Source organism: Jaculus jaculus, chromosome 9 (genome assembly GCF_020740685.1).
Source record: "Jaculus jaculus isolate mJacJac1 chromosome 9, mJacJac1.mat.Y.cur, whole genome shotgun sequence".
NCBI lineage: Eukaryota > Metazoa > Chordata > Mammalia > Rodentia > Dipodidae > Jaculus > Jaculus jaculus.
Window position 1 is genome coordinate 107745242 of NC_059110.1, and position 27622 is coordinate 107772863.

Below are 27622 nucleotides of genomic sequence, written 5' to 3' on the forward strand. Positions count from 1 at the left end.
AGGGACCTAGTTTTGTTCTTACTGTGGAGAATAGTGCCTGGTGCTCACTAAGTTTCAATGAGTTTACCAGAAGTTAGTAAACTCCAGCTCTGTAGAGTAATATAAATGAGTAAAGAGTAAAGTGGGCTGGGAGTGTGGCTCAGGTAGCAGAATGCTTGCCTGGCGCGTGTGAGGGCTGTGGAGTTGGTCCTCAGCACTGTAGTACAGATGCCAGCATGTAGGTACATAGGTATGTAGACAGGTAGGTGCGTACACAATTCTTACTTACATACCTACACGGTTGACCGGTGGCTACTCAGCTCTAACTACACAGCTATGTGTGGAAAAGGGCTGATGATCACTAGAATTTCTCATTTTTCAAGAAAAGCAAGGAATTAGCATTTTCCCCCCAATTTTTGTGGGTGTGCTAGGGCCTCTAGCCATTGCAAACTAACTCCAGATGCACATGTCACCATGGACATCTGACTTACATGTGTTCGGGAGTTGAACCTACGTCCCTAGGCTTCACAGGCAAGGGCCTTAACTGCTAAGCCATTTCTCCAGCCCAGAAATGCACATTTTAAACAAAATGTTGACTTCTATGTTTTAAAATATTTTATTTATGCTGGGTGTGGTGCATATCCCAGCACTCGGGGGGCAGAGGTAGGAGGATTGCCAAGAGTTCGAGGCCACCCTGAGACTACGTAGTGAATTCTAGGTCAGCCTGAGCCAAAGTGAGACTACCTTGAAAAACAAAAATAACTATATATGTGTGTGTGTGTGTGTGTGTGTGTGTGTGTATTTTTATATATGTACATTTATATATACATATATAAATATATGTATATATAATGTATATGTATATATTTATATATACATATATATTTATATATACATATATATATATATGAACATATATATATATATATGATTTTGCTTTGATTTTTAATTTGAGAGAGAGAGAATGGGCACACCAGGGCCTTTTGTCACTGCAAACGAACTTCAGATGTATGTGCCATTTTGTGCATCTGGCTTTACATGGATAATGGGGAATTGAACCTGGGTCCTTTGACTTTGCAGGCAAGCACTAAGCCATCTCTCCAGCCCAAAATGTTGACTTTTAAATTGCCTGCTTTTGGGGTTGGGAATGTAGCTCATTTGGTAAAATGCTTAGTATTTTTGAACCCTGGGCTCCACCCCCAGCTCCAGGGTAGTGTACACCTCTACTCCCAGCACTCAGCAGATAGAGGCAGAAGGATCAGAAGTTCAAGGTCATGTCTAGCTACATAGTAAGTTCAAGGCCATGCTGGGATACAAAAGACCTTGTCTAAAAACAAAAAAATAAATAAAAATTTTAAAGGCCTGCTTTGGGGCTGGACAGATGGTTCAGCGGTTTAGACACTTACCTGTAATGACTGACTACTCAGGTTTGATTCCTCATACCCACGTGAAGCCAGATGTACAAAGTGGTGTATGCATCAGGAGTTCGTTTACAGTAACTAGAGACCATTAGCATGCCCATTCATACTCTCTCTCTCTCTCTCTCCTTGCAAATATATATGTGTGTGTGTGTGTGTGTGTGTGTGTGTGTGTGTGTGTGTGTGTGTGTATGTATATTGGTTTTTCAAGGTAGGGTCTCACTCTAGCCCAGGCTGACCTGGAATTCACTAGGGAGTCTCAGGGTGGCCTAGAACTCATGGTGACCCTCCTACCTCTGCCTCCCGAGTGCTGGGGTTAAAGGCGTGCGCCACCACGCCCAGCTTGCAAATAAAAAATTCTAAAAGCCCTGCTTTTAAGCAATAAAAGAGATTTATTTGCCTTTGTAACGTTGGGTTGGCAGGGTGCAGTTGAGTGTGAATCAGTTGTCCCATTGTTAGAGGACAGACCCTGTCTGCCCCTTTTCCATGCTATTGGGCATTTTGAATCTAGCTTCCCTGTTACTTGAAATAGCAATCTACGGCATGCCAACAAGTCTTGAGCTTTTCTGCACTGACTGTATAGCCAAGAATATGTCATCCATGCACTGAGTGGGTTAGGTCTGGCTTCCCTGAGCTAGTGCTCGTGGCTATGGGAATCACATCTGAGTGAGGGTCGATTCCAGCTGACCCATGAGTCACCTTGAGGAAGAGGAGCAGGCAGCCCAAGATGCAACTGCAAACACCAAAACATGTCCCTAAACCATCAGTATTCACCTCTGAGAATCACTTAAGAGTTAATGTATTCATTGATTTGTTGGCTTTGTACATTAAGCAGCATATAACTAAGTGTTGAAATGTTCATTCTTAGGCATTGTATTTAAATCCATATCTCTAGCATATTATAGAGTGTGGTATAAGTGGCATCTGCACTCCCTAGAGAGGCACTGGATTAGACCACCTGTTTGTGAGAGGTGTCATGATACTGGCAAGGCCTAAGGATACATATGGCCCGTGTCTTCTGTGTGGCAGAACTGTCGGAACCACACGCAATTCTACTAATGACATTTACAACTAAACTCGGTTGAACCTATTAAGTTCTGTCTAAATTTTGTTTTGATCCGTCCTCAACAGATTGTCATCTCTAACTCTATTTTGAAGCCTAGTCTGGAATGTCCTCACTTTGGTTTGTGCTTCTTCCACAATTTTTATTTTCTTTCTTTCTTTCTTTCCTTTTTTCTTTTTTCTTTTTTTTTTGAGAAAGGCAAAGGGGAATGATTGAGAAAAGGGTGAAAAAGCCCCAAAGTGTCATGCTTAGGACGTCAGCTGGCATCCAAAGGCAAGAAAGAAAAGGAAAAAAAAGAAAAGTTACACTTTTTGAGTTAGACTCAGAAAAGCAGGCAGGCTCTGCAGTGAGAGTCTGAGCAACTGCCACCTCTGTTATTTTAATCTTAAAATATTGTTGCCAGATTAAGAAAATATCTATGATTATACACTATATACATATTTCTCTAGGACCCACAGGAATATCCAAGGGCTCATCGACTTTTCCCCCATGGTTTCTCCATCATCCCAAGAAAATCAAAGGCTACCTTTTCAGAGACTGAAGAATAAAAATCACACTAGGGAGCTGGAGAGATTGCTCAGTGGTTAAAGGCGCTTGCTTGCAAAGCCTGCTGTTATGGGTTCTATTCCCCAGTGCCTACAGAGAGCCAGATACACAAAGTATCACACGCTTCTGGAGTTTGTTTGCAGTGACAGGAGGCCCTGGTGTATCCATGTACTCTCTCACTTTCTCTCTCTCCACTCTGCTTGCAAATAAAATATTAAAAAAAAAAAACAAACACCAAAACCAGCCAGGAGTGGTGGAGCATGTCTTTAATTGCAGCACTCAAGAGACAGAGGTAGGAGTATCACTGTGAGTTCGAGGCCACCCTGAGACTACATAGTGAATTCCAAGTCAGCCTGAGCTACAGTGAGATCTACTTTAAAAAAACAAGAAAGAAAATAAGAATAAAACAGACTAGGCTTTAAATTTTTAATTATTTTAACAAGGCAAAGGTGAATGATTTGGAGAGATTATGCAAGGGACGTGAGTACTCTTTTATATTTGTCTACTTTTTACTAGGTGACCCAGAGTGGTGTAGAAAAATAGTTTGTAAGTAGTCATTCTATGAATCAGTCTCCCAGTCTGGGGATCTGGGCATTTAAAAACAACAGCAACAAAATGCTAGGTGTGGTGGTGCACATCTTTAATCCCAGCACTCGGGAGGCAGAGCTGGGAGGATCACTGTGAGTTCGAGACCACCTTGAGATTATGTGGTGAATTCCAGGTCAGCCTGGGCTAGAGCGAGACCCTACCTCGAAGAACAAACGAACATCTCCCTCTCTTGAATCTGATGTTCTAGTTCCATCTCACCCCTTCCCAAGCCTATCTGGATACTTCTGACGCCATTGTTGTCCCCTCTGTTTCGGGCAGGTGTTTGCGAGTAAACCCAAAAGGGCTAGACGAGGAAAGCAAAGATTACCTGTCACTGTACCTGCTGTTGGTCAGCTGTCCAAAGAGTGAAGTTCGAGCAAAATTCAAATTCTCCATCCTAAATGCTAAGGGAGAAGAAACCAAAGCTATGGGTAAATGTTTTCCTTCATCTCCAGCTTACTCTATCACTGACACCGACAAGTTGTGGATTTGATCTGGTTTTTGAGTAACTTTTTTTTTTTTTTGTTATGTTTTAATCTCAGAGAGTCAACGAGCTTATAGGTTTGTGCAAGGTAAAGACTGGGGTTTCAAAAAATTCATCCGTAGAGATTTTCTCTTGGACGAGGCCAATGGGCTTCTCCCTGATGACAAGCTCACCCTCTTTTGTGAGGTAAGTCCCTCTACCCTGCTTTGAGACTAGCAATTCCCAGACTGGATGGGTATTGGTGGACGTAATTGTATTGTATCAAAGGACGTGTGATGAGAAAAATCCCCAAGTGGAGTGGTGCTGTACGAATGTCATTTATGGGTCTGATTGAATTGCCGCATGATTTCAAGGTTGTTGGGCACCTCAGCTTTCCACTCGTTACCTGTCCACAAGAATGGAGATTGTGTGTCCGTTTGGAGGTTCCTGCACTAACATTCTTACATTTTTACTTGAGTTTTTTTTCAAATAGTGTTTGGAAGGGCTGTCACTCCAAGCTGAGGCTCTGTTCCTTAAACTTCCTGGCTCCTCCTCGAGTGGAGAGTCTGGGTGTGTCTGACCAGGGCTCACTTCCCTGTTCTGCTCTCTGGCCTGGATGGGCCCCTGCAGGGGTTCTGTGTCTATGGTTTGTCTTGCTGGGGTCACTAGGAGACAGAAAAGGGCCAAGCCCGGCTCAACCCCAGCTTTAGTGCTATATATTCCGACAAGTCATTTCATGCTGTTTTCTATACATTTAGAAATACTCACAAAGTGGGGTGTTAGTTTCTCTGTACATCTCATGGCTAAGAATATTTCTTAAGCAACATAGTTAATGAGAAAACCATTGTGCCTTCATGGGGCGGGGTACAGGCAAGTATCCCAACTGGCAGCTCCCTCTGCCAGATAACAGGCTCATGCTGGGAGTTAATGACAGTTCCAAAGGCATATCACCACCGGTGTAGCAGGGGAGGTTGTCCCTCAGGAATCTTGCCCTTTTGCAGAAGAAGCCTTGCCAGGAGTAGCAGGCTTCTGTATTCTGGCAGAATAGTTGCTAATGATTAGAAAACTTTGCAGGCATGGTTTATTAAAATACCACACTGAATAAGTAAAATATAGTTTGCATAATGTGCTGTTCCCTCTCCGTCTTAATTGCAAAGTAAAAGAATGAAATACTGGAGTGTCAGCATCTATATGAATATATGAGATGTGGCCGTTGTTTTATGTCTGGTGAACTAGAGATTTGAATTCCGTAGAAGTCTTGCTAGGTGCATAGCACTCTCAGTTGCCGGAGTAAAGACGTGACAAAAATACAGTAGCTTTGGGGCTGGGGGTGGTGGCACACGCTTTTAATCCCAGCACTTGGGAGGCAGAGGTAGGAGGATCACCGTGAGTTCAAGGCCACCCTGAGACTCCATGGTGAATTCCAGGTCAGCCTGGGCTAGAGTGAGACCCTACCTTGAAAAAAACAAAATAAATAAATAAAATAAAGTAGATTTGCCTGAGGTTATGTGTTTTATAAACAGAGCAACAGTTTGGATTGTTGCATAGCGTCCTACTTTGGAGACTTTCTTTTTCTCTTCTTTGCTGTTTTTCTTTTTTGAGACAGATTACTCTGTAGCTCAGGCTGGCCTTGCACAGTGATTTGGGTGCTGAAGACTTGTATTTCAAGACAAACTTTAAAATAGTGGAAATTCTAATTTTGTTAGAAATGAAAGCCAACCTTGAAACTTCTGAAGAAAATCTTTAAATATTGCATCTGGTATTTCCAGGTCCTCAGCGGTCCATCCTTTCCCGTGTGCTTCCTCCTCGTTCTCCATCTTGTTCCAGCTGCTCCAACCCCTGTATTGACATTCTTGATTTGGAAACCAGTTGGCTTGCCCTCACTTGGCAATCCCTTATCCTCTGGTTAAGTGTGAGGCAGGGTTCCAGCGCTTTCTCCTCACTTCCCCATATGAAATTCTCTTAGGAGAAATCCTGTGGTTAAGTTTAGATTTGCCTTACTGACTTAGGAGGGAAGTGAGATGACACGTTGGGCAGGAGGAGATGTTGAGCAGGGAAACGTCTGCTGGGTTCTGCTGATGCCATCGGTTTCTTACCATAGAACCAGGTGTACCATCTGCTCCTCTCACACTTCTCAGTTGGCCACAGGTGCTGAGTGTTGCTTCTCATACTTGGGCCTGTGCCTAGTGAGACTTGTTTCTGTTCCAAGGCTCTCTGTGGACTTTGTAGCATTCAGCACTGCAAGACGGTTGCGTGGGGGTGTGTATTGGATGTGTGGGTTTAAAAAATGTCTGTACTTCATCTGAGTTCTTAGCATTTTTCATGGCGGGATTGTTTCTGGCTCAGGTTCTATCTTTTTGACCTGTTGTTTTCCTGTGTTAATGGAATGTTTATTTAAAAGTTTATTTTTTATTTGCTCTTGTTTTAATTAGTATTTTTTTAATATATATTTTTATTTTTATTGGAGAGCGAGGGGGAGAGAGAGAGAGAGAGAGAATGGGCGTGCCAGGGTCTCCAGCCACTGCAAACGAACTCCAGATGCGTGCGCCCCCTTGTGCATCTGGCTAACGTGGGTCCTGGGGAATTGAACCTCGAACCGGGATCCTTAGGCTTCACAGGCAAGCGCTTAACCACTAAGCCATCTCTCCAGCCCTTAATTAGTATTTTTTATTATTATTTAGAAGCTTTTATGAACATGAGGTACACATGGGAATTCAGGTTACAAGAGCTTACTGTGTACCATTCCTCCCTCAGCCTGTGTTCAGACTCTTCTGTGCTTCCTTGATGTACAAAGTAGTTTTTTTCAAGGACTATCTAGGGATCCCAGAGACCACAAGAAGGAATCCTCAGGTGAAAGACTGAGAAGGATGCATTTGTGCATTTGGCCTGTATTTCAGTGATATCACTGTTATTGAATGTTTAAATGAAAATGTAAACCGATAATGCCAAATGGGTGGTCATGTTTGTAATGTGCCACGCTGGTTCACTTTCAGTTCTCAATAATGTTTTGTCTGTTAGAAAATGTTGCAGTTCTTCCAAGTTGATCTTGCTTAATTAACTTATTTGGATGCATTTTTCAAAGCATTTTCTGAATCATCCCTTATCACAATCCTTTGAGCTAAGTAAGCTCTGCCTTCCTCATTCCCTGTCACAGGGAGAAACAGCGCCTTGGGAGGTCAGGCAATTCTTCCTAACGTTGTCCAGCAAATTAATGTCAGGGCTGTGTCAGCTCTCGGGTTTCCATCTCCAGTTGGCTGTGCTACATGAAGTGGAACTGAACACCATTCCCCCAAGAAAGCAAGAGCTCTCCCGAGCTTCCTCAGCAAGGATAGTTACTTGAGTAATGTAAGAGAGAAGCATGAAAGCTTGTTGAAGTTAAACCTTTAATTTTCTCTTTAATAATTTTGGCCATAGGAAGTGCTCATGAAATTTTTCAGCTTCTCTTAACCCTCCATATTGAGACAAACACTAACAAAATACTGACAAATTCTAACAAGAACTGTTAGAAATTAAAGGTGCTGTGTTCTCTGTTTATGCCAATGTCTTTGACAGATAGAAAAGCGCAGTGCCTCTTTGTGAGGTCACAGCTAAAGATGAAATACCAATTATAAATGTTCAAGCATTAGTTTACTCTTTTAGAACATTCCTTCATTCTCACATGTAGAATATCACTTCATGGCCTAAGAACATGTATTTTGCCAAATTTTAAATAAGTACAACCATTTTTTCCTTCTTTTTAGTAATGAATTGTTTGCGGACATTAGTTGCACCATATGAAAGTACCAGTATTTGATTGTTCTTGACCTACAAATATGTTAATTTTGAATTTTTATTTTTGTTTATTAGAGATAGAGAAAGGGAGGGAGGGAAAGAGCGAGAGGGCCTCTAGCCACTGCAAACAAACTCCAGATGCATGTGCCACCTTGTACATCTGGCTTATGTGGGACCTGGAGAATCGAACGTGGGGCCTCAGGCTTCATAGGCAAGTGCCTTAGCCTCTAAGCCATCTCTCCATCTCAATATTTTTTTTTGTTTTATTTTTCGAAGTAGTGACTCACTCTAGCCCAGGCTGACCTGGAATTCACTATGTAGTCTCAGGGTGGCCTCAAACTCATGATGATCCTCCTACCTTTTCCTCCCAAGTGTTAGGATTAAAGGCGTGCGCTACCACACCCAGTTTATGTTAATTTAATATGTAGCATTATTGTAGGTTATAAAGCATGTTAACATAGCAAAGCCAGTCCCCAAACTAAGATGACCAGTAACGTGGACCTAACCTGTATAGCATCTTCCATATCCCTATGACTTGTCTCCCTAATCAGAGAATGAAAAACAGTTATTTTGAATTTTATGTTATTCCCTTATGTATAATTTATATGTCTGAATAATACATGACTTAGATTTACTTGTTTTTGAGTTTTATAAAAATGACATCAAATTGTATGTTGTCATCTCAGGCTTTTTTAATGTTTCTAAAATTTATATTTTTATGTAACTATTCACTTTTAGTGCAGAGTCTCTTATATAAGTATATAATTTATTCCTTATTTTTTTAAAAATTTTTTTTAATTATTTATTTGAGAGCGACAGACACAGAGAGAGACAGATAGAGGGAGAGAGAGAGAGAATGGGCGCGCCAGGGCTTCCAGCCTCTGCAAACGAACTCCAGACGCGTGCGCCCCCTTGTGCATCTGGCTAACGTGGGACCTGGGGAACCGAGCCTCGAACCGGGGTCCTTAGGCTTCACAGGCAAGCGCTTAACCGCCAAGCCATCTCTCCAGCCCTAATTTATTCCTTATTGATCAGTATTTAGGATATTGCTGGTGTTTTGCTATGAGTAATAGTTCTGCTACTATATATAATTAGTATGTAGTGTGTGTTTTCTTGATTTTTTTAATTACATTGATGTTAAAAAATGCATTTTCATGGATTTCACTTTCTATGTAGATGAAATGCACAAGAATTGGCACAGTCTTTAATTTTTCATGAAATTTCCTTTCTTAAGAAAAAGAACTGATGTTAAAAGTGAGACTCTCTTACAACTTGAAACAGAGAATTCCACAGCCTTCCTGAGACATTTTCATGTATTCACTTATAAGACGACATAAATGTCACAATCACGTCATCTGCGCAGCTGCAGTTCTGAATGAGTCTCCATAGTCAACTTTACAGGCATTAAAAATTTTTTTAGTTTTTCTCAAAATGGTCTCATTTTAGCATCATCATTTGCAAAGGAAAACAATCCCTCTCTAAGTTAAAACTTTGGGCTCTGAAGACTCATTTGTGAGTGCCATTTAAAATTTATTTTTAATTAAGCATATTTAATGTTGGTAAGAGGTGCCAGACATTTGGGGCTCTGGAGACTCCAAACACCCATATATCTTCAGAACAAGACTGGCTCAGACAGGGAAGGTGCTTCTCTTTCCTGCTGTGTTCCCATTGGTGTCCGGAGAGAGCTGTCCCACTGAGAGGTGCTGCAGCCTTTGGGCCCCACTCATTACCAGGCGTGCATCTAACCAGCAGAAGGCACATTGGTAGCCATAGTTTATGTAAAATTCAGCTTAGCTTTTGCCAATTCATTTTACCCAGTCTACTAAATTGCCATCAAGTGTTAATGACTTTGGGCTCATGTCAGCCTGGTTTAATTCAAGCTAGGAACACGGTGCCAAAAAGCATTCTCCATTCCCTTCATTGGCCACCCCTGGAGACTCCTGCCTCTTCCTATGAGGAAGTTGCATTTAATTGATCCTTTTTTTAAAAAAAAAAAAAATTTTTATAACAATAACTGGGAACAGCCAGCTTCCACTTTGGTGGCAATGTTATATCAAAAAAGTAAACATCTTCATATAAGAAAAATGGCTAAACCAAATGAGAAATCTTAGAGAGGGCTGTGGCCTGCTGGATCTTGAGCCAGTAAAATAATGTTATAATCTGTCTCTGATAAATGTGCTACTAATGCTAAACACATTTATAATTGATTAACTTGGCTGCTTCATTGCAAGGCCATAACAGCTAGTTTTTAAACAAATGAATAAGTTTCTTGACCTGGTAGTAAATATTTCACTCTTGCACAGAAGGGATCTTGCACACAGGTCATTTGAATCCAGCACTAACATTGCCCCTGGGTTTTTGACTGCAGCTATGGGATGACTTGCATCTTAAAGGTCAAAAGAAATCTAGGTCATCAAGTATGTTCCTGTCTTCATGTGACTTAGCAATAGCAAGAGTGGGGAGTTATTTCTCAAGGCTTGTGAATGTTGTATGGGTTTAACTTTTCTAACTTTTGCAGGAGGTGAAGCATGGCAGTGGCTGTTAGGCACATGATTGTTTTTTCCGATCTTATTTTTTGTTTGTTAACTAGCATTTATTTTATAATGTTAATGTGACTTATAAATCCTTAGAATAGGTATCCTAATAAATGTGAATTTTACTGACCCATTTTTTAGCTTGACTTTTTTTCTCTCTTTTTGGTTTTTCATGTTAGGGACTCACTCTAGCCCAGGCTGACCTGGAACTGGAATTCACTATGTAGTCTCAGGCTGGCCTCGAACTCAGTGATCTTTCTACCTCAGCCTCCCAAGCACACCACTCCACCCAGCTTAGCTTGGTTTTCTATCTAGGTTGAACAGTTAATTCACTTGGTTGAAATATGCTGCTGCTGCTGCTGCTGCTGCTGCTGCTGCTGCTAAAGCCAGGGTAGGAATTTGGAATCTTCAGTAAACCAAGCAATGCTATTCTGTTCCAAAGCTCCAAGTGCATGGGGAGATGCAAGGAGTCCTTCTGCGTCACCCCTCGTTTAAGGTGGGGTGCGGTGAGCACTTGACATGCAGCATTTGTTCTGTTGGTCCCCTCTGGTGGCTGCGCTCTGGTTTGTAGTGCAAGGAGGCAGAGCTTATTAGGACCTGGGGGAGAAGTCCCTTTGCAAGGCCCTGTCATTGTTCTGAGGTGGCATTTCAAAGTATGGTTATAAAAAGTAGGAAACTAATTAATCCAGCAGAGAAAGCTTTGGTTTGTGGAGGTGATTTCAAGAGAACGTGGTGTCTGAATCAAAGCTGTCTCCCCACCGGCTGGTAACAAAAGCTTTGGGTTGTGTTTCCTCATATTTCACAGGTGAGTGTGGTGCAAGACTCTGTCAATATTTCTGGCCAAAATACCATGAACATGGTGAAGGTTCCGGAGTGCCGACTGGCTGACGAGTTAGGAGGGCTGTGGGAGAATTCCCGGTTCACAGACTGTTGCCTGTGTGTGGCCGGCCAGGAGTTCCAGGCTCACAAGGCTATCTTAGCAGGTTGGTATCCATTTATGGTTTACTTTATAATTTTGATAAAATAAGGAAAAACAGTTGGCTGCATGATCACCTATGAAACAGCTTCAAGTTTTTGAACTCTGAACGTAGATAAATATTTATGTTGATGTTTGTTTTCTTTTTAAAAATATTTTTATTCTTTATTTGCAAGCAGAGAGAGAACTGGGCGCACCAGGGCCTCCTGCCGCTGCAACCAAACTCTACATGTGTGCACCTCTCTGTGAAGCTGGCTTTATATGAGCACTGGAGAATCAAACTAGGGTGGTCAGACCTTGCAAGCAAGCATCCTTAACCACTGAGTCATCTCTCTAGCCCTGGTTTTGGTTTTTTTGAGACAGGGTCTCACTATTCAGTGTTAGACTGACCTGGAACTTGACATGGCCCAGGCTGTCTTTGAACATTCTGATCCTCCTGGCTCCTCCCAAATTCTAGGATTACAGGCACACACTACCATGCCTGGCTATATTTTTATATTCTGAAGATCCTAGTTCTTAAAACTAAAAATGCTGCTTTCCATAAAAATGGAGCTTCTGTTTTGCCTTTTGTAGTGGATAAGGCTATTTGCAAGGTATAAATGTTGATGTGCAAAAGTATTAAATGTCTTCGCACCTTGGGAGTCACGGATAGAACACTTAAGAATGGGTGGCAGTTCCTGATGTTTTAGGTGTTTGACAGGCAGTGGAGATGATTTTTGTCTTGAGACTGAATACCATCCAGCCGACACACAGACATTGAAGGGTTTAGCCTTCTCTTCAATAGTAAGAATGAGACTTGTTACTGATCCGGAGAACCAGATCTTGCTCTTGATCTTTAAGACCAGAAAGACTAACGCAGAGGAGGAACTGAAGGACTGACTTCACCTTACAGGACAGGGAGGCTGCAGGTCTTCCCTGCACATCACAAGACCTGTGAGGGGAATCACATGAGCCTCCAAGTAACATGCTTCTTCTAAGACTGCTCAGCAGAGTCTGTGTGGCTCCATCATTCTAAAGTGCACGTCTGAGATGACACAGTCTGCCTCACTGAGCATCTTCCATTTCCTCCCTCAGTTTGGTGTCACTGTTAGTGCTGAAGGAAACTTAGGCCAGCGTCTGTCCATGCAGTGAGGCCCTCAACACTGCCATTGTACCTTGTCTATCTGTCAGTCTATCTATCTGTCTGCCTGTCCATCTTTTGGGGAGTAGGGTCTTGCTCTAGCCCAGGCTGACCTGGACCTCACTGTGTAGCCCCAGGCTGGCCTTGAACACACTGTGATCCTCCTACTTCAGCCTCCCTTTAGCTAGAACTAAAGGCTTGTACCACCACATCCAGCATCTTTCTATAGATGCAGCCAGATGCCTTTCTTTTCCTCAACAATAGATTTTTCAGCTTTAGCCACTCTCCTAATCCCCCACAGGATGTCTTTGTCCCAGAAGGTCCCTTTTGCAGGATCACCCTGGCCTCTTGTCTCTCTCCTCTGCTGTACTCTCAGAGGAAGAGGAAGAGTATTCCTTGTGCTCAGAGAGGACTGTTTGAATCTCATCCTGCCTTCTACCATTTGTGTGCTGTCTGCCCCCAACACACAGCCAAGCTCAATTCCTTAACTTAGCACATTATTCTCTCCTTCCTTTCTCCTCCTTGTCCTCAGTTCACCCTCGTGCTAGGAAAGCAGTTTTCCAAAGTTATGTGCATTACCTGCTCCTTGCTAAATTTGAAAGGCCACAGTTCATATACTACTTGACTCCTCCTCCTTTCCCCCCTGGTCCTCTGGCTACCTTTTATTCCCTTATAGTTGAGAGAATCCAGCCCAAGGCCCCACACATGCTCAGCAAGCACTCTCCCGTGAGCTAGATCCCAACCCTCTCCTGCTACTTCTTGTGTTTGGGTTTTAGTATTTCAAGGTAGGGTCTTGCTCTAGCCCAGGCTGAACTAGAATTCACTCTTTAGTCTCAGGCTAGCCTCGAACTCACTGTGATCCTCCTGCCTCTGCCTCCCGAGTGCAGGGATTAAAGACATGTGCCACCATGCCGGACTTCTCTCCTACTATTTCTCATGTGTGGCCCTCCTGACCCATCCCATCGAGCACGGGTCAGCCCTAGGTGTCTGTCCTCCCTGATTGTTCTGCTCATTATATTGCATCCACTGCTGATGACCTGCTAGGACCTACCTGCCCTGTGGACCCTGTCTTCTGAATTAAAGTATTAGTCCTTTAATGCCAGATAGTCTATAACTCATTTGAGATAGGAAAAGTAAGAATTATATCCTTCTGCTATAATCTAAAATATTGAAGTTCAGAGGTTAAGTGATTTGCCCAAAAAAATGGTTTAGAAAATGGCAGAGCTAAAATTGGCCCTTTCTGACATAAACTATAAGCCGAAAGCTCCAGCTCACCGTTAGCTCAAAGCCTTCCCACATACCCCATCTGCTCTCCCACCATTCGGCAGTGCCTGGTGTCTCAACTTTGACCCAGGCCCTGATTTATCCAACAACATGAAAAACCTGAGATCTCAGTCATTCCATTTCTTTTTATGATTGAAATTAAATTTACTTATTTTTTGTGGTGCTCATGGCTGTCCATAGCTTGTGCGTGGGTTAGGCTAGTGTTCTGTAACCTTTTTTCTTTATCCTCATCCATAAAGAAAACAACTAAATTGTCTATGATAAAAAGAAATCAAGTACTAAGGAAGATGATTTTACTAAGTAGAGCAAGCTTTAAAGGACCACAGACCACCATGTTGTAGAAGGCTTTCCCACCTCTTTGGATGCTCTCACGTCCAGTAAGAATACACAGCTTAGGAGAACTACCTGCCATCCATGAGCTTATATGTCATCTGCCTAGGGCGCAGCATTGAGCCCAGCTCTTGTCTTTCTCGCTGTGTGGTCTCTAGAGCTGTCATTATTCCAGCCAAAGTCCAGGTATTGGGGCACCCTGCATAGACTATGGATTCCCTTCCATTTGTACCTCAAAGTCCACACCAGAGGACATACTATTGCTATCCAACGTAGATGAATATTTTCTTAAAATAGGGGTGGTTGAAATAGAACTAATAAATTGAAAAGCCAGGTGTGGTGGTGCACACCTTTAATCCCAGCATTTGGGAGGCAGAGGTAGGAGTATCATTGTGAGTTCAAGGCTACTCTGAGACTACATAGTGAATTCCAGGTCAGCCTGGGCTACAGTGAAACCCTACCTCAAAAAAAAAAAAAAAAAAAATGGGGCTGGAGAGATGTCTTAGCGGTTAAGCGCTTGCCTGTGAAGCCTGAGGACCCCGGTTCGAGGCTCGGTTCCCCAGGTCCCATGTTAGCCAGATGCACAAGGGGGCGCACGCGTCTGGAGTTCATTTGCAGAGGCTGGAAGCCCTGGCGCGCCCATTCTCTCTCCCTCCCTCTATCTGTCTTTCTCTCTGTGTCTGTCGCTCTCAAATAAATAAATAAATAATTAAAAAATATATTTAAAAAAAAACAACTAATAAATTATTTTGAAAATATATGTGAAGAAAATAATTTTATAATTCTGATGTGATTTGAGCTGCAATTCATTCTTCAGTAGGAATGGAACAGAATACACAATGATCTCTTCATTTTTCCTGAGGATAACCAAGCTATTCTATTTCCATTTGATAACTACATGTGTTTGTTTCCCTTCCATTTTATAGCTAGATCTCCAGTTTTTAGTGCCATGTTTGAACATGAGATGGAAGAGAGTAAAAAGGTATGTAACCAGATGGATACGTGTCTTTTTAACCAGGTCATTAGAATCAGATTATTTCCTGGTTTGGCAGATTTATTCCCCTAATTACCTTTTTCTTACTGTGCTATTAAAATGGAGTACAAGTCCCCAAACAGACACCTTCTGAGAGCAGAGAGAGGTGGTCTGGAAGTGTTCCAGGTAAAGTGGACTCACTTAATGCCCAACAGACCAGCTGAACAGTTTGGGGTAAAGATATTAGACATGTGTTTCTGCTCTGAAAAAAATCAGTAGAAGCAATCAAAGTCAGAGATGGAGCTGTTTTGCTGTTGTACTTGAGAGAGCAAGATATCAAATGAGGAGAGAAAGGCTCGTGCTTTCAAACAGCTGAGGAGCCATTTTCTATTCATGTTAGGTTAGACTGTAAGTCACACAAACTGTTTTTCCTCACCAGAGTTTAAAAGTCATGAAAACAGTTTAGGAATTCTGTTCTGTTGGAATGCTTCTCATTTTCAGTTTTTCCTGCCTAGAATCGGGTGGAAATTAATGATGTAGAGCCTGAAGTTTTTAAGGAAATGATGTGCTTCATTTACACGGGGAAGGCGCCCAATCTCGACAAGATGGCCGATGATCTGCTGGCAGCTGCTGACAAGGTGAGAGGAGAATCGGAGCGGACCATGGGGCCAGGCATGGCTGCGACCTCTTTAGACCTGTGAGCGGACTTCTGTGTTACAGTATGGGCAAAATGAGCATGCATGTGTCTTGGTTTGGGCAGAACAATCTTATTTATATGTGTTGTTCTAATACAGTAGCAACCTTTTTGTCCTAAAAATATCCTATGGATGGTAAACTATGAGGGTTACCCTATGGGGAAAAAAAAAAAAAAAAGATACACTTGATATTCACCTCTTTCCTCTTTTAACTTTTACTTTTATTTTTGACAGTTTCACTCATACATTATGTATTTTTTTTTTAAAAAAAGTTATTTACTTGCAAGCAGAGAGAGATAGAAGAGAGACAGAGAAAATGGCAGCACCGGGGGCTCCAGCCCCTGCAAGTGAACTTCAGATGCGTGAGCCACCTTGTGCATCTGGCTTTGTGTGGGTTCTGGGAAATCAAACATGAGTCATTAGGCTTCTCAGGCAAGTGCCTTGACTGCCTGCATTATGTATTTTGATCTTGCCTGACATTACCTCCTCTTCTCTTCCCCCCACTAAAACCCTTCTTGCTAATTCCCTTCTAACTTGCATCTTTTTTTCCTTTCTCTTCTTTTTTTGTGCACCTGTGTGTGTGTGTAGGTAGGGTCTCACGCTTGCTCAGGCTGACCTGGAACTCACTCTGTGTAGTTCCAGGCTGGCCTCGAACTCACAGCTACCCTCCTACCTCTGTCTCCTGAGTGCTGAGATTAAAGGCGTGCACCACCACACCTGGCCCATTTTTAGCTTTTGCTAAGTCATTATTGAACTATACCATAGTTCTTCAAAATTATAAAATGATTAACAGCTCTTTGGGGAAAAAGAAACAGAATTTATTCAAGTCAAAAAGTTGGCATTTTACTGCAAGATTTCTCAACCTGGAGCATGCTAATGTGCACTGGGAGTTTTAAAAAGTGTCTTTCCATCTTAGCTGGACCTAGAACCCTTTTGCTCCAGCATCACCTGTGAGGACACTGGACCTCACAGCACACTGGGGACCTGACTTCAGCTGTGTAGGCCCATCACATGGAGCTTATTCTGTCTGTCCAGGTCCTGGAGGCACCACATGTAGGAAGGGCAAAAGGGCAGAAGCTTTTCCTTTATGGGGGACAGGGGCATTTGATGTGAGAGTGTTCAAAAAGGCCTAACTTGCCAGCAGTAGACCCCATGAGAAAGATGTTTGGCTAGAAGGGCTATCTGGTCCTGCACCCATCAGAGGGGAAAGTAGGCTCAGCCAAGGACACCAGAGCCTTCCTGGGACCTGCTCAGGGAAACTGTATGTCACCTTCTACCTCCCTTGTACCTAAGGACAGAGAAAATGACTAGGTTGACAGTGGAGGTTTTATTTTTATTGATCAGCATTTTAGAGTGTTTGTAGTTGAGGCATGTAGACCCAATCAATGCTCCTGATGAAGGTTGGAATAATAACCACATCCTTCTTATCACCTTTGAGGAATGTATTAGTACAATTAGCAATATGAAACTCCGTGCCCTTCCAGGTGATGTTAATGCTGGCCAGAAGAAACTTGCTTCCAATAGAAACAATAAGAAAAGCTTTCAATGGAGACAGTAAGAAAATATAATTAAAAAGAAAGAAACTAAAGACATAGTCGAATACCCATTTTGTTGTTTATTTTGAGATAGTATCTCACTATGCATGTAGCCCAGCTGGCCTGGACCTTATCATTATTCTGCCTTAACTCCTCAGTGCTGGGATTACAGATGTATATCCCCATGCCTAGGCCATGACCTGCTTTTCATAAAGTTTCTGTGGTTCTACCTGACCTGCCTCTGATTCTGGTGAGATCAGAACCAGGTCACTTGTGCTTGTACACATCGGGTGTTTATTACCTCATTTTCTAGGTCCTGCAAGGATGAATAGTACTACAAAGTCTGCTTTTTTAAAACATATATTTCACTTATGTATTTGCTTGAGAGAGAATGTGGCACCCCAGGGCCACTAGCGCACTGCATGAACTCCAGATGCATGTGCCACCTTGTGCATCGGGCTTTACGTGGGTACTGGGGAATTCAACCTTAAGCTTTGCAGGCAAGTTCCTTAACCATTGAGCCATCTCTCCAGCCCCAAAGTCTACTTTTTTGTTGTTGTTGTTGTTTTTTCCAGGTAGGGTTTCACTGTAGCCCAGACTGACCTGGAACTCACTATGTAGTATCAGGGCGGCCTTGAGCTCACAGCAATCCTCCTACTTCTGCCTCCCAAGTGCTGGGATTAAAGGCATGCGCCACCACGCCTGGCTCCAAAGTCTACTATTGAGACAAATACTAAGGTTTAAAGTTGTACATCTTTAGAGCCGAAGTTAAACTTCTGTGTTCCTGAGTTGTCATCTTTTTCCTCTGTCAGAGAACCTACTGGTACCCTATACGAAGTGTCCTGGGCACAGGATTAGTGTGAATTACCAACCAAAGATGGTATTTTCAATGCAACAGGTTGCTTTCTGGTTGTAAAAGATAAAGCAATTGAGTCACAGCAGTGCTTTAAATTTATGAATGAGAAGTAACTGAAGGGTGTATTTTCAAATTCCATTCAGAATTCATTAGTCTTTGCTCCAAGCCTATTCGAAAATACCTTTTACCTTTACACCTCCCTGTGAGTTTTCGGACCACAGAATAAGAAATCTTTCATGGAAGGATCTAAACATCTAGAATTTACCCAAGAGGCTAAAACAGCTTCTTCTGAGCTTTTCTAGTCTCCTGGGGACATGTGTAATTAGACCAAAAACAAAACAAAACACGTTGGCCAGGCCTAGGAGACAAAATTTCAATCTCCCGGGTAAGTACTGCCATTAGGCAGGTTTTTCAGAAGCATAATTAAGAAAAAAACTTTGTCCCCCTAGGGACAAGAATGGCTACTTTTGTCTAATTATGCAGTAGGAATCAGAGCTATTCACAGCAAAAGTCCTTTTAAGAGAATGTATTAGAAAGGATAAGAGGAATAGTCTATGTGGCATTGTATAAAGACGGAACATTTTTACTCATCTTTTTCCAGTCTTTTAAGATAAAAACAACTTCATTTCTCGCTTGTCTAGTATCATTCCTGTTTTCCATGGAAACTGCTTTCCAGTTACTCAAATATAAAAATTAAAGCGGCACCAAAACCAATAACTCTTTTTGCTGCAGGAGATCACAGTGCTGGCAGATATGCCTCCTCACCCAAAATTCATAACACTAAAATTGTCCTGGTTTGATTGCCATGATTCAACCAGAGGGGTGTTGTGTCTTTGAGTTCTTAAGGCCTCAGGGTGGGACCTCAAAGGAAACTGGAGAGCTTCACAGCAAACTGTTCTCCTGTACTGATTAATGGCATTTTTTTGTGTACCTTCTTTTATTTCCTTCTGCTTTCTAGTCCTAAGTAAGTTCCTGTCATATGACAGAGAAGGTAACAAGAGGTTCATAGTCAACTGGATCCATGTGCTCAGCATTAACCTAGACCTTCCATGTCTAGACCATTTATGCTGTTTATTTAGAAAATAAGGGACTGTAGAGATGGCTTAGGTTTTGTTTCGTTTTGTTTTCCCAAGGTAGGCTCTCATTCTGGTGCAGGCTGACCTGGAATTCACTATGTAGTCTCAGGATGGCCTCGAACTCACGGTGATCCTCCTACCTCTGCCTCCCAAGTGCTGGGATTAAAGGTGTGCGCCACCACAGGGGGCTGTGATGGCTTAGCTTTTAAGATGCTTGCCTGCAAAACAAAAGGACCTAGATTCGAATCTCCAGGTCCCATGTAAGCTAGATGCACATGGTGGCACATGCGTCTGGAATTTGTTTACAGTAGCTAGAGGCCCTGGCGTGCCCATTCTCACTCTCTCTGTCTCTATCTCCCTCTCTCTGTCTCAAATAAATAAATAAACAATAAAATGAATTTTAAAACATAAAATGGTTTTTGTTTGTTTGTTTTGAGGCAGGGTCTCACTCTAGCCCAGGCTGACCTGGAAGTCACTATGTAGACTCAGGTTGGCCTCAAACTCATAGCAGTCCTCCTACCAAGTGCTGAGATTAAAGACATGCGCCACCATGCCCAACAGAAAATTGAGGTTTTTAACCTAAAATTGGGACAATTTTTAGGAACCAGGGTCTCTATTGTTTGGCCCTTATGCCCTGAAATTCTTAACCTCAAAACCCCAATAAAGCAGGACTGCCTTGCTCCTTTGCTGTTTCATAGGAGGCCCTTGGCTCACCCTTGCTTAGGAGCAACTAGTGGCAGAGATGCTGGCGGAAATCACCACAGGGTTGCTTCTTCACAGCCTGATGGGCCACTTGGAGAGGCCTGTGGGGGCCGTGACAGTGCTGCAGGGGAGGACTGAACTTCCCCCCAGTGAGTGCTAATAAAAGAATTGCACCAGGCAGGGTGGCGCACCTTTAATCCCAGCACTCGGGAGGCAGAGGAAGAAGCATCGCTGTGAGTTCGAGGCCCCCCTGAGACTACACAGTGAATTCCAGGTCAGCCTGAGCTAGAGTGAAACCCTACCTTGAAAAACCAAAAACAAACAAACAAACAAAAAAAAAAAGCAGTACATTCAGGATATGAATCTGCTCTGACTGACATTTTCTAGTATGTAAACTTTAGAATTTGATAGCAACTACTGGCATCAGTCTAGTTACCATTTCAGCTTCACCAGCTAGCCTTGGGAGGGCAGCTGTTTTCTAACCGTGGCCGTAGCTCTCCGCGCGCTCTCTAACCCTGTTCCGATGTCGTTCCTTATGTAATGGTTCCGCTAAACACAACGACGTCGGCAGCAGTCAGCCCAGCGCGACCGCTGCCCTGTCGACCGCACGGCTTGTGTCTTGCAGTATGCCCTGGAGCGTCTGAAGGTCATGTGTGAGGATGCCCTCTGCAGTAACCTCTCCGTGGAGAACGCGGCAGAAATTCTCATTCTGGCTGACCTCCACAGTGCAGATCAGTTGAAAACTCAGGCAGTGGATTTCATCAACTAGTGAGTTGGCCTCTTCAAAGTTCCTCCTTCAGAGTAATGGGGATAAAGAAATGAGAAAGACTTTGAGTTAGTGAGCAAAACAAATGAGTGGCTTGATTAGCCTTTGGTGGTAAGTATAGAGTTTCCATCTTTTCCTTTAGTTAGACAGCATGGAAAGTGTTTTTTGTAGATCTGGTCTGAGTGATGAGTGAAGTGCTTTACTTCCCAATAGTGGTAGAAAATGATGAAAATGATCATTTGCTGGCCGGGAAAAGTTGTGTGTCTCAAATGATAGCATCTTTATTTCACCCTTTCAGCTGAGCATGACATGTAGGATTTCTAGAAGAATAGAAGTACATTTTTTAAAATTTTTATTTATTTATCCATTTTGAGTGTGAGAGAGAGAGAGAGAAAGGGGGAGAGAAGAGAGGGAGGGAGAATGGGCACAGCAGGGCATCCAGCTACTGCAAATGAATTCCAGATGCATGCACCTCCTTGTGCATCTGGCTTACGTGGGTACTGGGGAGCCGAACCTGGGTCCTTAGGTCTCACAGGCAAGCATCTTAACTGCTAAGCCATCCTTCCAGCTCTAGAAATACATTTTTATGAGTTAGTAAAATGCATCTGGTGGGATGGGGGGAAAGGAGAGGATTATCATTAGCTGAGATTGTTAAATACTATTTTTAAAAAGCATTATTCCACCAGATCAGCTATTTGATCCCAAGTGACAGGTGAGCTAGCCTTATTACTAAAATCTGTTGAAGAAGCCAAAACAAGTTGTGACAACAGGTCATCTTCTCACTGGGGCAGATTCTATTCCCCTGCCTAAAGTTAGAAGGGGAAAGAAAGGGGCAAGCCCACACAACAGCCTCTCGGGGGTCAAACAAGTTATGATGTTCCAGGTTGATGTGTGAAAAAAGACAGGAAATAATGTCCTCTCGATCCAGCTGAAAAGTTGCTTCTAAGGAATTACCGACTGAGGCGAGGGGTGAAGAAGCCAGTGAACGAAGCTCTGCTTAGCGCCCGCTCTTTGCCCAGCACTGTTTAGAAGGTAGCTCAGCCACTGAGCAAAGAGGTCTTCTCTCCTTTTTCCTGGCCATCAAGTAGGCTCTGGCTGTAAGACAACAAATGGCAAGGCCAGGTGGAAAGTGCCAGGCCGACAGAGGAGAACCTTGCTTCTTCTCTACTAGCCTCACCAGTGACTATAAAGAGACTCCACAGGTTACAAGTCGGAACATCCCACTATTTTAAATTTTTGATTTCTTCATTTTTTAATGTTTTATTTTTATTTAATTGTTTGTTTGAGAGAGAGAAAGAGGCAGCTAGGGAGAGAGAGGATGGAAGCTCCAGCCACTGCAAGTGAACTCCAGATGCGTGCATTCACCACCTTGTGCGTCTGGCGTATGTGGGTCCTTTGGCTTTGTAGGCAAGTGCCTTAACCACTAAGCCATTTTGCCAAACCTTCTTTCTTCTTTAAAAAAAAAAAAGTTTTATTTATTTATTTGCAAGCAGAGAGAGAGATAGAGAGAAGAGAAACTGACAGAAAGAATGGGCGTGCCAGGACTTCCAATCACCGCAAATGAACTCCAGATGCATGCGCCACTTTGTGCCTTACGTGGGTACTGGGGAACTGAACTCAGCTCATTAGACTTTACAGGCAAGTGCCTTCACCACTAAGCCATCTGTCCAGCCCATAGCCCATATCCCACTTTTTGAGACTTTGAGGACTTAAACCCCAGTGTGCACATTGTCTAGCAGGCACATTTGGATGCATATCAAGGATTATATGATTATATACGTGAGAAGAGCGGGCTATCTAGGTGGCTGTTCAGTTCCTCCTTTGCCTGCTCCCTTTGGTAACCTCTCTCTCCGCCTTTCTCCTAGTCACGCTTCAGATGTTCTGGAGACCTCCGGGTGGAAGTCGATGGTGGTGTCACATCCCCACTTGGTGGCTGAAGCATACCGTTCTCTGGCCTCAGCACAGTGCCCTTTCCTCGGGCCCCCACGTAAACGCCTGAAGCAGTCCTAAGATTCTGCCCGTTATGAGACTCCATTTATTTTCCAGAAGCAGCAGCCACTGTTGCTGCCACTGACCACCAGGTAGACAGAGCGATCTGTGGAGCCTTTACTCTGTTGTGGGGGAAAGACTGCCTTGTGGCCCCACACTTATAAAACAGCACTAAATAACTTAGGGGAGCGGGGGGAGGGAAGGGCCCAGGACTTGGGGCTACTCAACCGAATGAAAACCCTGTTGCTGCGTCATCGTGTTCCCTTTGGCCTGGCTGAGTTTGACACTGGGATTCAGTTTAGGCGCTGGCCCCGAGCACATCCCAGCAATGGTACTCTGGAGAATCCTGCCTGCATCTAACTGAGAAGAACAAATCATCAGGTGCCTGGAGCAAAGAGGAAAAAAAAAAAGGATGTTCAGTTTTAAAAGAAGGGAAAAGAAAAGGAAGATTTCAAAAATCAGTTTGTGGAGTCCAATAATATTTATGTTGAGAAGCAAAATTTAGCCCTTCCAACTGTTCTAAACCTCCAATATTTGTGAAAACTCCTCGCTACTATACAAGTGTCCGAAGAGCTCTCTCGATGTCAGCACTTAACGTTTGCAAGAACAGAATATATCCTTTTATCCTCTTATGGAAAGAGACAAATGAAGGCAAAGGAAGGAGGTTATATGATCTGGAAGATGAATGTTGTGAGGATAGTGGCTTTTGCAAAAGTCTTTATTGGTGATGAAAACTGGAAAAACCTGATCACCCAGAATTCATACTGTCTTGACAAAGAACTATGGTTCTGTTTTTAAATATCGTGGAAAATGTTTTTTGGCATTTTTCTTTGATCTTATTTCTCTTCCCTTCCCCCTCTCATTTTCTAAAAACAAACAAACAAAAAACACTTCCAGAAAACACATAAAGCAATTAAAGAAAAGGAAATTTTATTATTATTGCTATGTGAAACAAATCCCAGCCCAGACTGCTCAGCTGTTAATACCTGACTCGCCACCTGCATAGGAGCCAGTCCTGTTACTTCTGATTAGCCCTCTTCCTACAGGAGAGAACTTCCAAATGTTAAAAATTTTTTTTGAAAATATAAATAATTACTATTTTGTACTGTGTGGTATCTCTGGTCTTTTGTTTCACTCACCTGACTTGCCTCTTGAGTCTGAGTTTCTTGTTTAAGGGCTTTTGAAGCCCTAGTTTGATCTTCATCTCATAGGGATTATGTTTGCAATGTCTAAGAAGCAGTCAGGATTTATTTATTCTCCATAATCTCAAGTTTCCTTTGTGAACTCTCGGCATCTCTTGAGGATCTGACACTCCATATCTTGATGAGGGACCAGGACCAGGCCCTACTCTGCCAAAGCAGCTAATTGTACTGGTCTTGCCTGTACCCTTTGTGTTTTAAACCCTAAACCCCAATCTCCTAAATATATATATATATATTTTTTTTTCCAGGGGACATGAATATGGAGATTAAATAAAGACAACAACTTTATTGTCTTTGACAAGTCCTGTCGTTGACTTGATGCCTTTTCCAGAAAAGTTAATGTCTTAACTGTCAGCTCACAGACAAGGTTTCCTGTCAGCCCCTCACAGCACTGTTGCAGTGTAGGACACACTAGAAGGTGCACTGTCCATTTGGCCAAAGGTGTATTATTTGTTCTTAGGTGGAACCTTCCATTTCCTTTCAGTGGCTTTAGCCTTAGCAAATTTTCTAGTTTTTATTTGTCTCACCACCCCTAGATTAAGTAGACATGGTCTAGTAGTAATTTAATCAAAGGCAGGACCTGTTTATAAAAAGTACTCCATTGCCTTTCCAGTTTACTCCTGAGGGTGACCTACATGAGGACGTGCCCAGTACCCTGTGTTGCTGGCTGATGGCCTGTGCCACGCTGGCCCTTGCTTTCCAGGTTGGCACACAGACCTAGTGGACTGAGTGAACACAGAGTCTCTGCCCTGTCATGTCTCCTCTGGGGTAACTGCGTTTTTTCAGAGGCTCTCCGTTGTCGGCTAACCTTCCTCTGTCGTGACCCACTTGAACATCTTGATGAGTCTGGTGGGACCGACGGTAGACGGCAGCAGTCTATAGCTGGGAGAAGGTACAAGTGAGGGAAGGAGCCTGCCTGAGGGTGACACAGGCCCTGAGCGCCGGATCTTCTAATGCCGTATCCTTAAGCTTATGCAATGAATGGAGGAAGTTCCATTTCTGGAGCGCCTAGGTGCAAAATTGGAAGTGAAACTTACTTCCTCTGGGAATAGCAAGAACAAAGCGTCAGAAAGGTGCCGCCACTGGCCTGTTCTCCAAGCTTCCAGGAGGCCGAGCACTTTGCTTTCGTCTTCCCTCCCAGCTCCGGATAGGAGTGGTGGACTCAGGAAATGCCCCTCACGAGGACCACAGTCCTGGCACCTAGCTTTTGGTGGGATGAAGAAAGTGTCTTCTGGGATTTCCCAATATTGTAGAATTTCCATACAGAGTCCATTGTGGATAGAAAGATGTTGGAATTTCAAGTACAGGTGAGCCTGCTCAATGCTTCTCCTGTCGTCGCATTATTTCTGGACATGTTTGTTTTTGTTTAAATGATACAGTTGAAGCCATCTGGTTATGACAACATCGGAGCCCCAGCATACTGTTCATAAACCTCCTACTGCCACCGCCCCTTCCCTTAGCTCCTCCACATCTGAGATTTAATTCAAGTTAACTCCACAATCTGGGGCATGTGCTGTCACTGCAGAGAGGTCCGTGCCAGTGGAACAGTTGGAGATGGCAATTCCGCAAGGATATGGCTTATTTATCAAAACAATATTTCAGGCAAGTAGTTCCACAGAACCTTTGGAGTTCCAGTCTCAGGTCCAAATAGAGTATCTGGCACCATCCCCGCCATCCTCTTCCCTATGCTCAGCCCCCTCAGAGCTGGCTCTCCATGGGGAAAAAAAAAAAAAAAATCCAATTTTCTACGTGGAGATTAAACCTGTCTGTTGTTATTAAGCAGCTTGGAGACCTTTATGGGTTTGAATAATTTGAGGGGAAAAAAAAAGTCCCTTTTTTCCTTTTTACTGGTGAAGTCTTTAGCTCTCACAGAGATGCCTCTTTTTTCCCCCCCATCTTTTTTTAATTCCAGCCAGGAACATGGAGAGCCTATGCTAGGCCTGAAGCGCTTTGGCTGGACCTCTCCTCTGAGTGTTCCTTCTTAAACCTGGCATCTACCTGTTGCAGGATCTCCACATTGGATGAGCCTGCGCCGACGAAGGAAGCAACTTGTACGTTTGTGAGCAGAACAGCAAACAGGGCGGGGGGGGGGGGTGCGGAGCTACACCGTGAGACTGACCACTGCTTTCTTCTGGCCCTTCGACTCCTCAAAAAGAACAGCTAAATTCCCCCAACTTCATTAGATCTTTTGGTGTATATTTGTCAAAGACAACTTCTTGGCTGGAACCCAGCCTTATTTTCCACAACTAATTATCTTTCTAATCAGCCTGGGCCCTAGGTGTTTCCTCTGTCTCATGACTTCTCACTGAACTCTGCCCTCCATCATTTACATTCGTTTCTGATGGCTTGCTAACATTCCAAGGAGTATCTCCCGGCTGCTGTGAAGGTGTGTGCACAAGGCAGATGCGCTTTCTCCCTTCTAATTTCAGAAGTGACCGTGCCACGATGGGCCCTTTGACCCAGTATGTGGACACCTTGTGGATACAGTGAGCGAGAAAGCAGATGCAGGATGATCAGGCTTTGGGATAATGAGCTGGGAGAATCAGAAGCTCTGACCTCCAGATGAGAACAGAAACTTGAATGTTGTTGACTGATGGGATCTTGATGCCACTAAGCCATTAGCAAGATGAGGGCTCCCCTCGGCAACTCCTGTAATACTGGAGGAGGAGGTGGCGTCTGCAGTACTATTTGGTGTGGATTTCTACAGCTCTGAGAGAGAGAGAGAGAGAGAAAAGAGAATTCTCAACTTGAGGGAATTCAATACAAGCAGCAGAAATGATTAAGGAGTTGAAGGTGGGAAAACATTATGAAGATAAAATACACATTACTCCAGGATAGGAATGTCGCGCCTGTACCTGCAGCTGACAGATGTCACTGGTGTTCTGAACACTTGCTGGTGTGCTTTTGCGCAGCTCCCCCCTTTATCCCAGTTGTGTATCTGGGGAAGGTGATCATGTGACTTCTTCAAGGTCACACCCCCCTGGGCCCAGAGCCAAAAACAATAAAATGCAAAGGAATATTTGGGGGTCAGATCCAAGGACCAAACAGAAGATGACAATCCAAGTTTGCATGGTAGCAGTGTGGTCTTGTCTACTCATAATGCTCAGGCAAAGGGGGGAAAGGTCTTAGGCGCTCAATGCTTACACAAGCTGAAGCTCAAAGGCAGGCAGCAGCCGCAGAACGCACTTTCTTTTCGTGTCAGAGAAGCCAGACACCCATACAGAGGAGCCACGCTCAAGGTCATAGAGACTAAAACTCAGACCACGGGTGGAACAAACTCTGCCAAGCTAATCCTAGGACAGAGGGTAAGATTTCTGCTCTACTAATGAATTCCAATGAAGGAGGCAGAAACAACCCCGAGAGATCCCAAAACTGAGGGAGCACTGGAAAGAAGTTATTAAGCTTAGCACAGGTCAATGGTTAGTTTAGAGCAGTTTCATTTCCGTCAAATGGTGACGGCAGAAGCCAAGGCTGGTAAGAAGGTAAGTCTACAAACTGAGTATACGCAACTCTTTCCAGAAGTTTGGCAGGGAGAGAAGAAGAGATCCTCCTACTTTTAAGAATTTATATCTCCATCTAAGCAGTCAGCATCTTTGGTTTTGTCTAGAAGTGATGGTGTAGGAGTTCTATAAATTACAAACACTTTAGTGATGGTATTTATAGTGAAATGCATATCATGTCAGTAGAATTGTGGCTTTAAGTTGAGAAGACAACTTTCAGCCCTGACACTGTTTTGAGAATGATTTCCCAAAGACA

The 27622-nt window shown here is 43.3% G+C and overlaps 1 protein-coding gene across 2 annotated transcripts in view; it reads left to right on the forward strand.

The window, feature by feature from the left end:
* Positions 1-23769, forward strand: part of LOC101611465 (speckle type BTB/POZ protein) — a 108168-nt gene extending 84399 nt beyond the window's left edge. For both annotated transcript variants that reach the window (XM_045158589.1, XM_045158590.1), the window contains 7 exons: positions 3874-4025; positions 4137-4264; positions 11168-11345; positions 14999-15054; positions 15561-15683; positions 20535-20677; positions 22541-23769. In XM_045158589.1, coding sequence (XP_045014524.1) covers positions 3874-4025; positions 4137-4264; positions 11168-11345; positions 14999-15054; positions 15561-15683; positions 20535-20677; positions 22541-22685 — 925 coding nt within the window. In that variant the 3' untranslated portion in view covers positions 22686-23769. The remainder of the gene's footprint in view (positions 1-3873; positions 4026-4136; positions 4265-11167; positions 11346-14998; positions 15055-15560; positions 15684-20534; positions 20678-22540) is intronic.
* The last annotated feature ends 3853 nt before the right edge of the window (positions 23770-27622 follow it).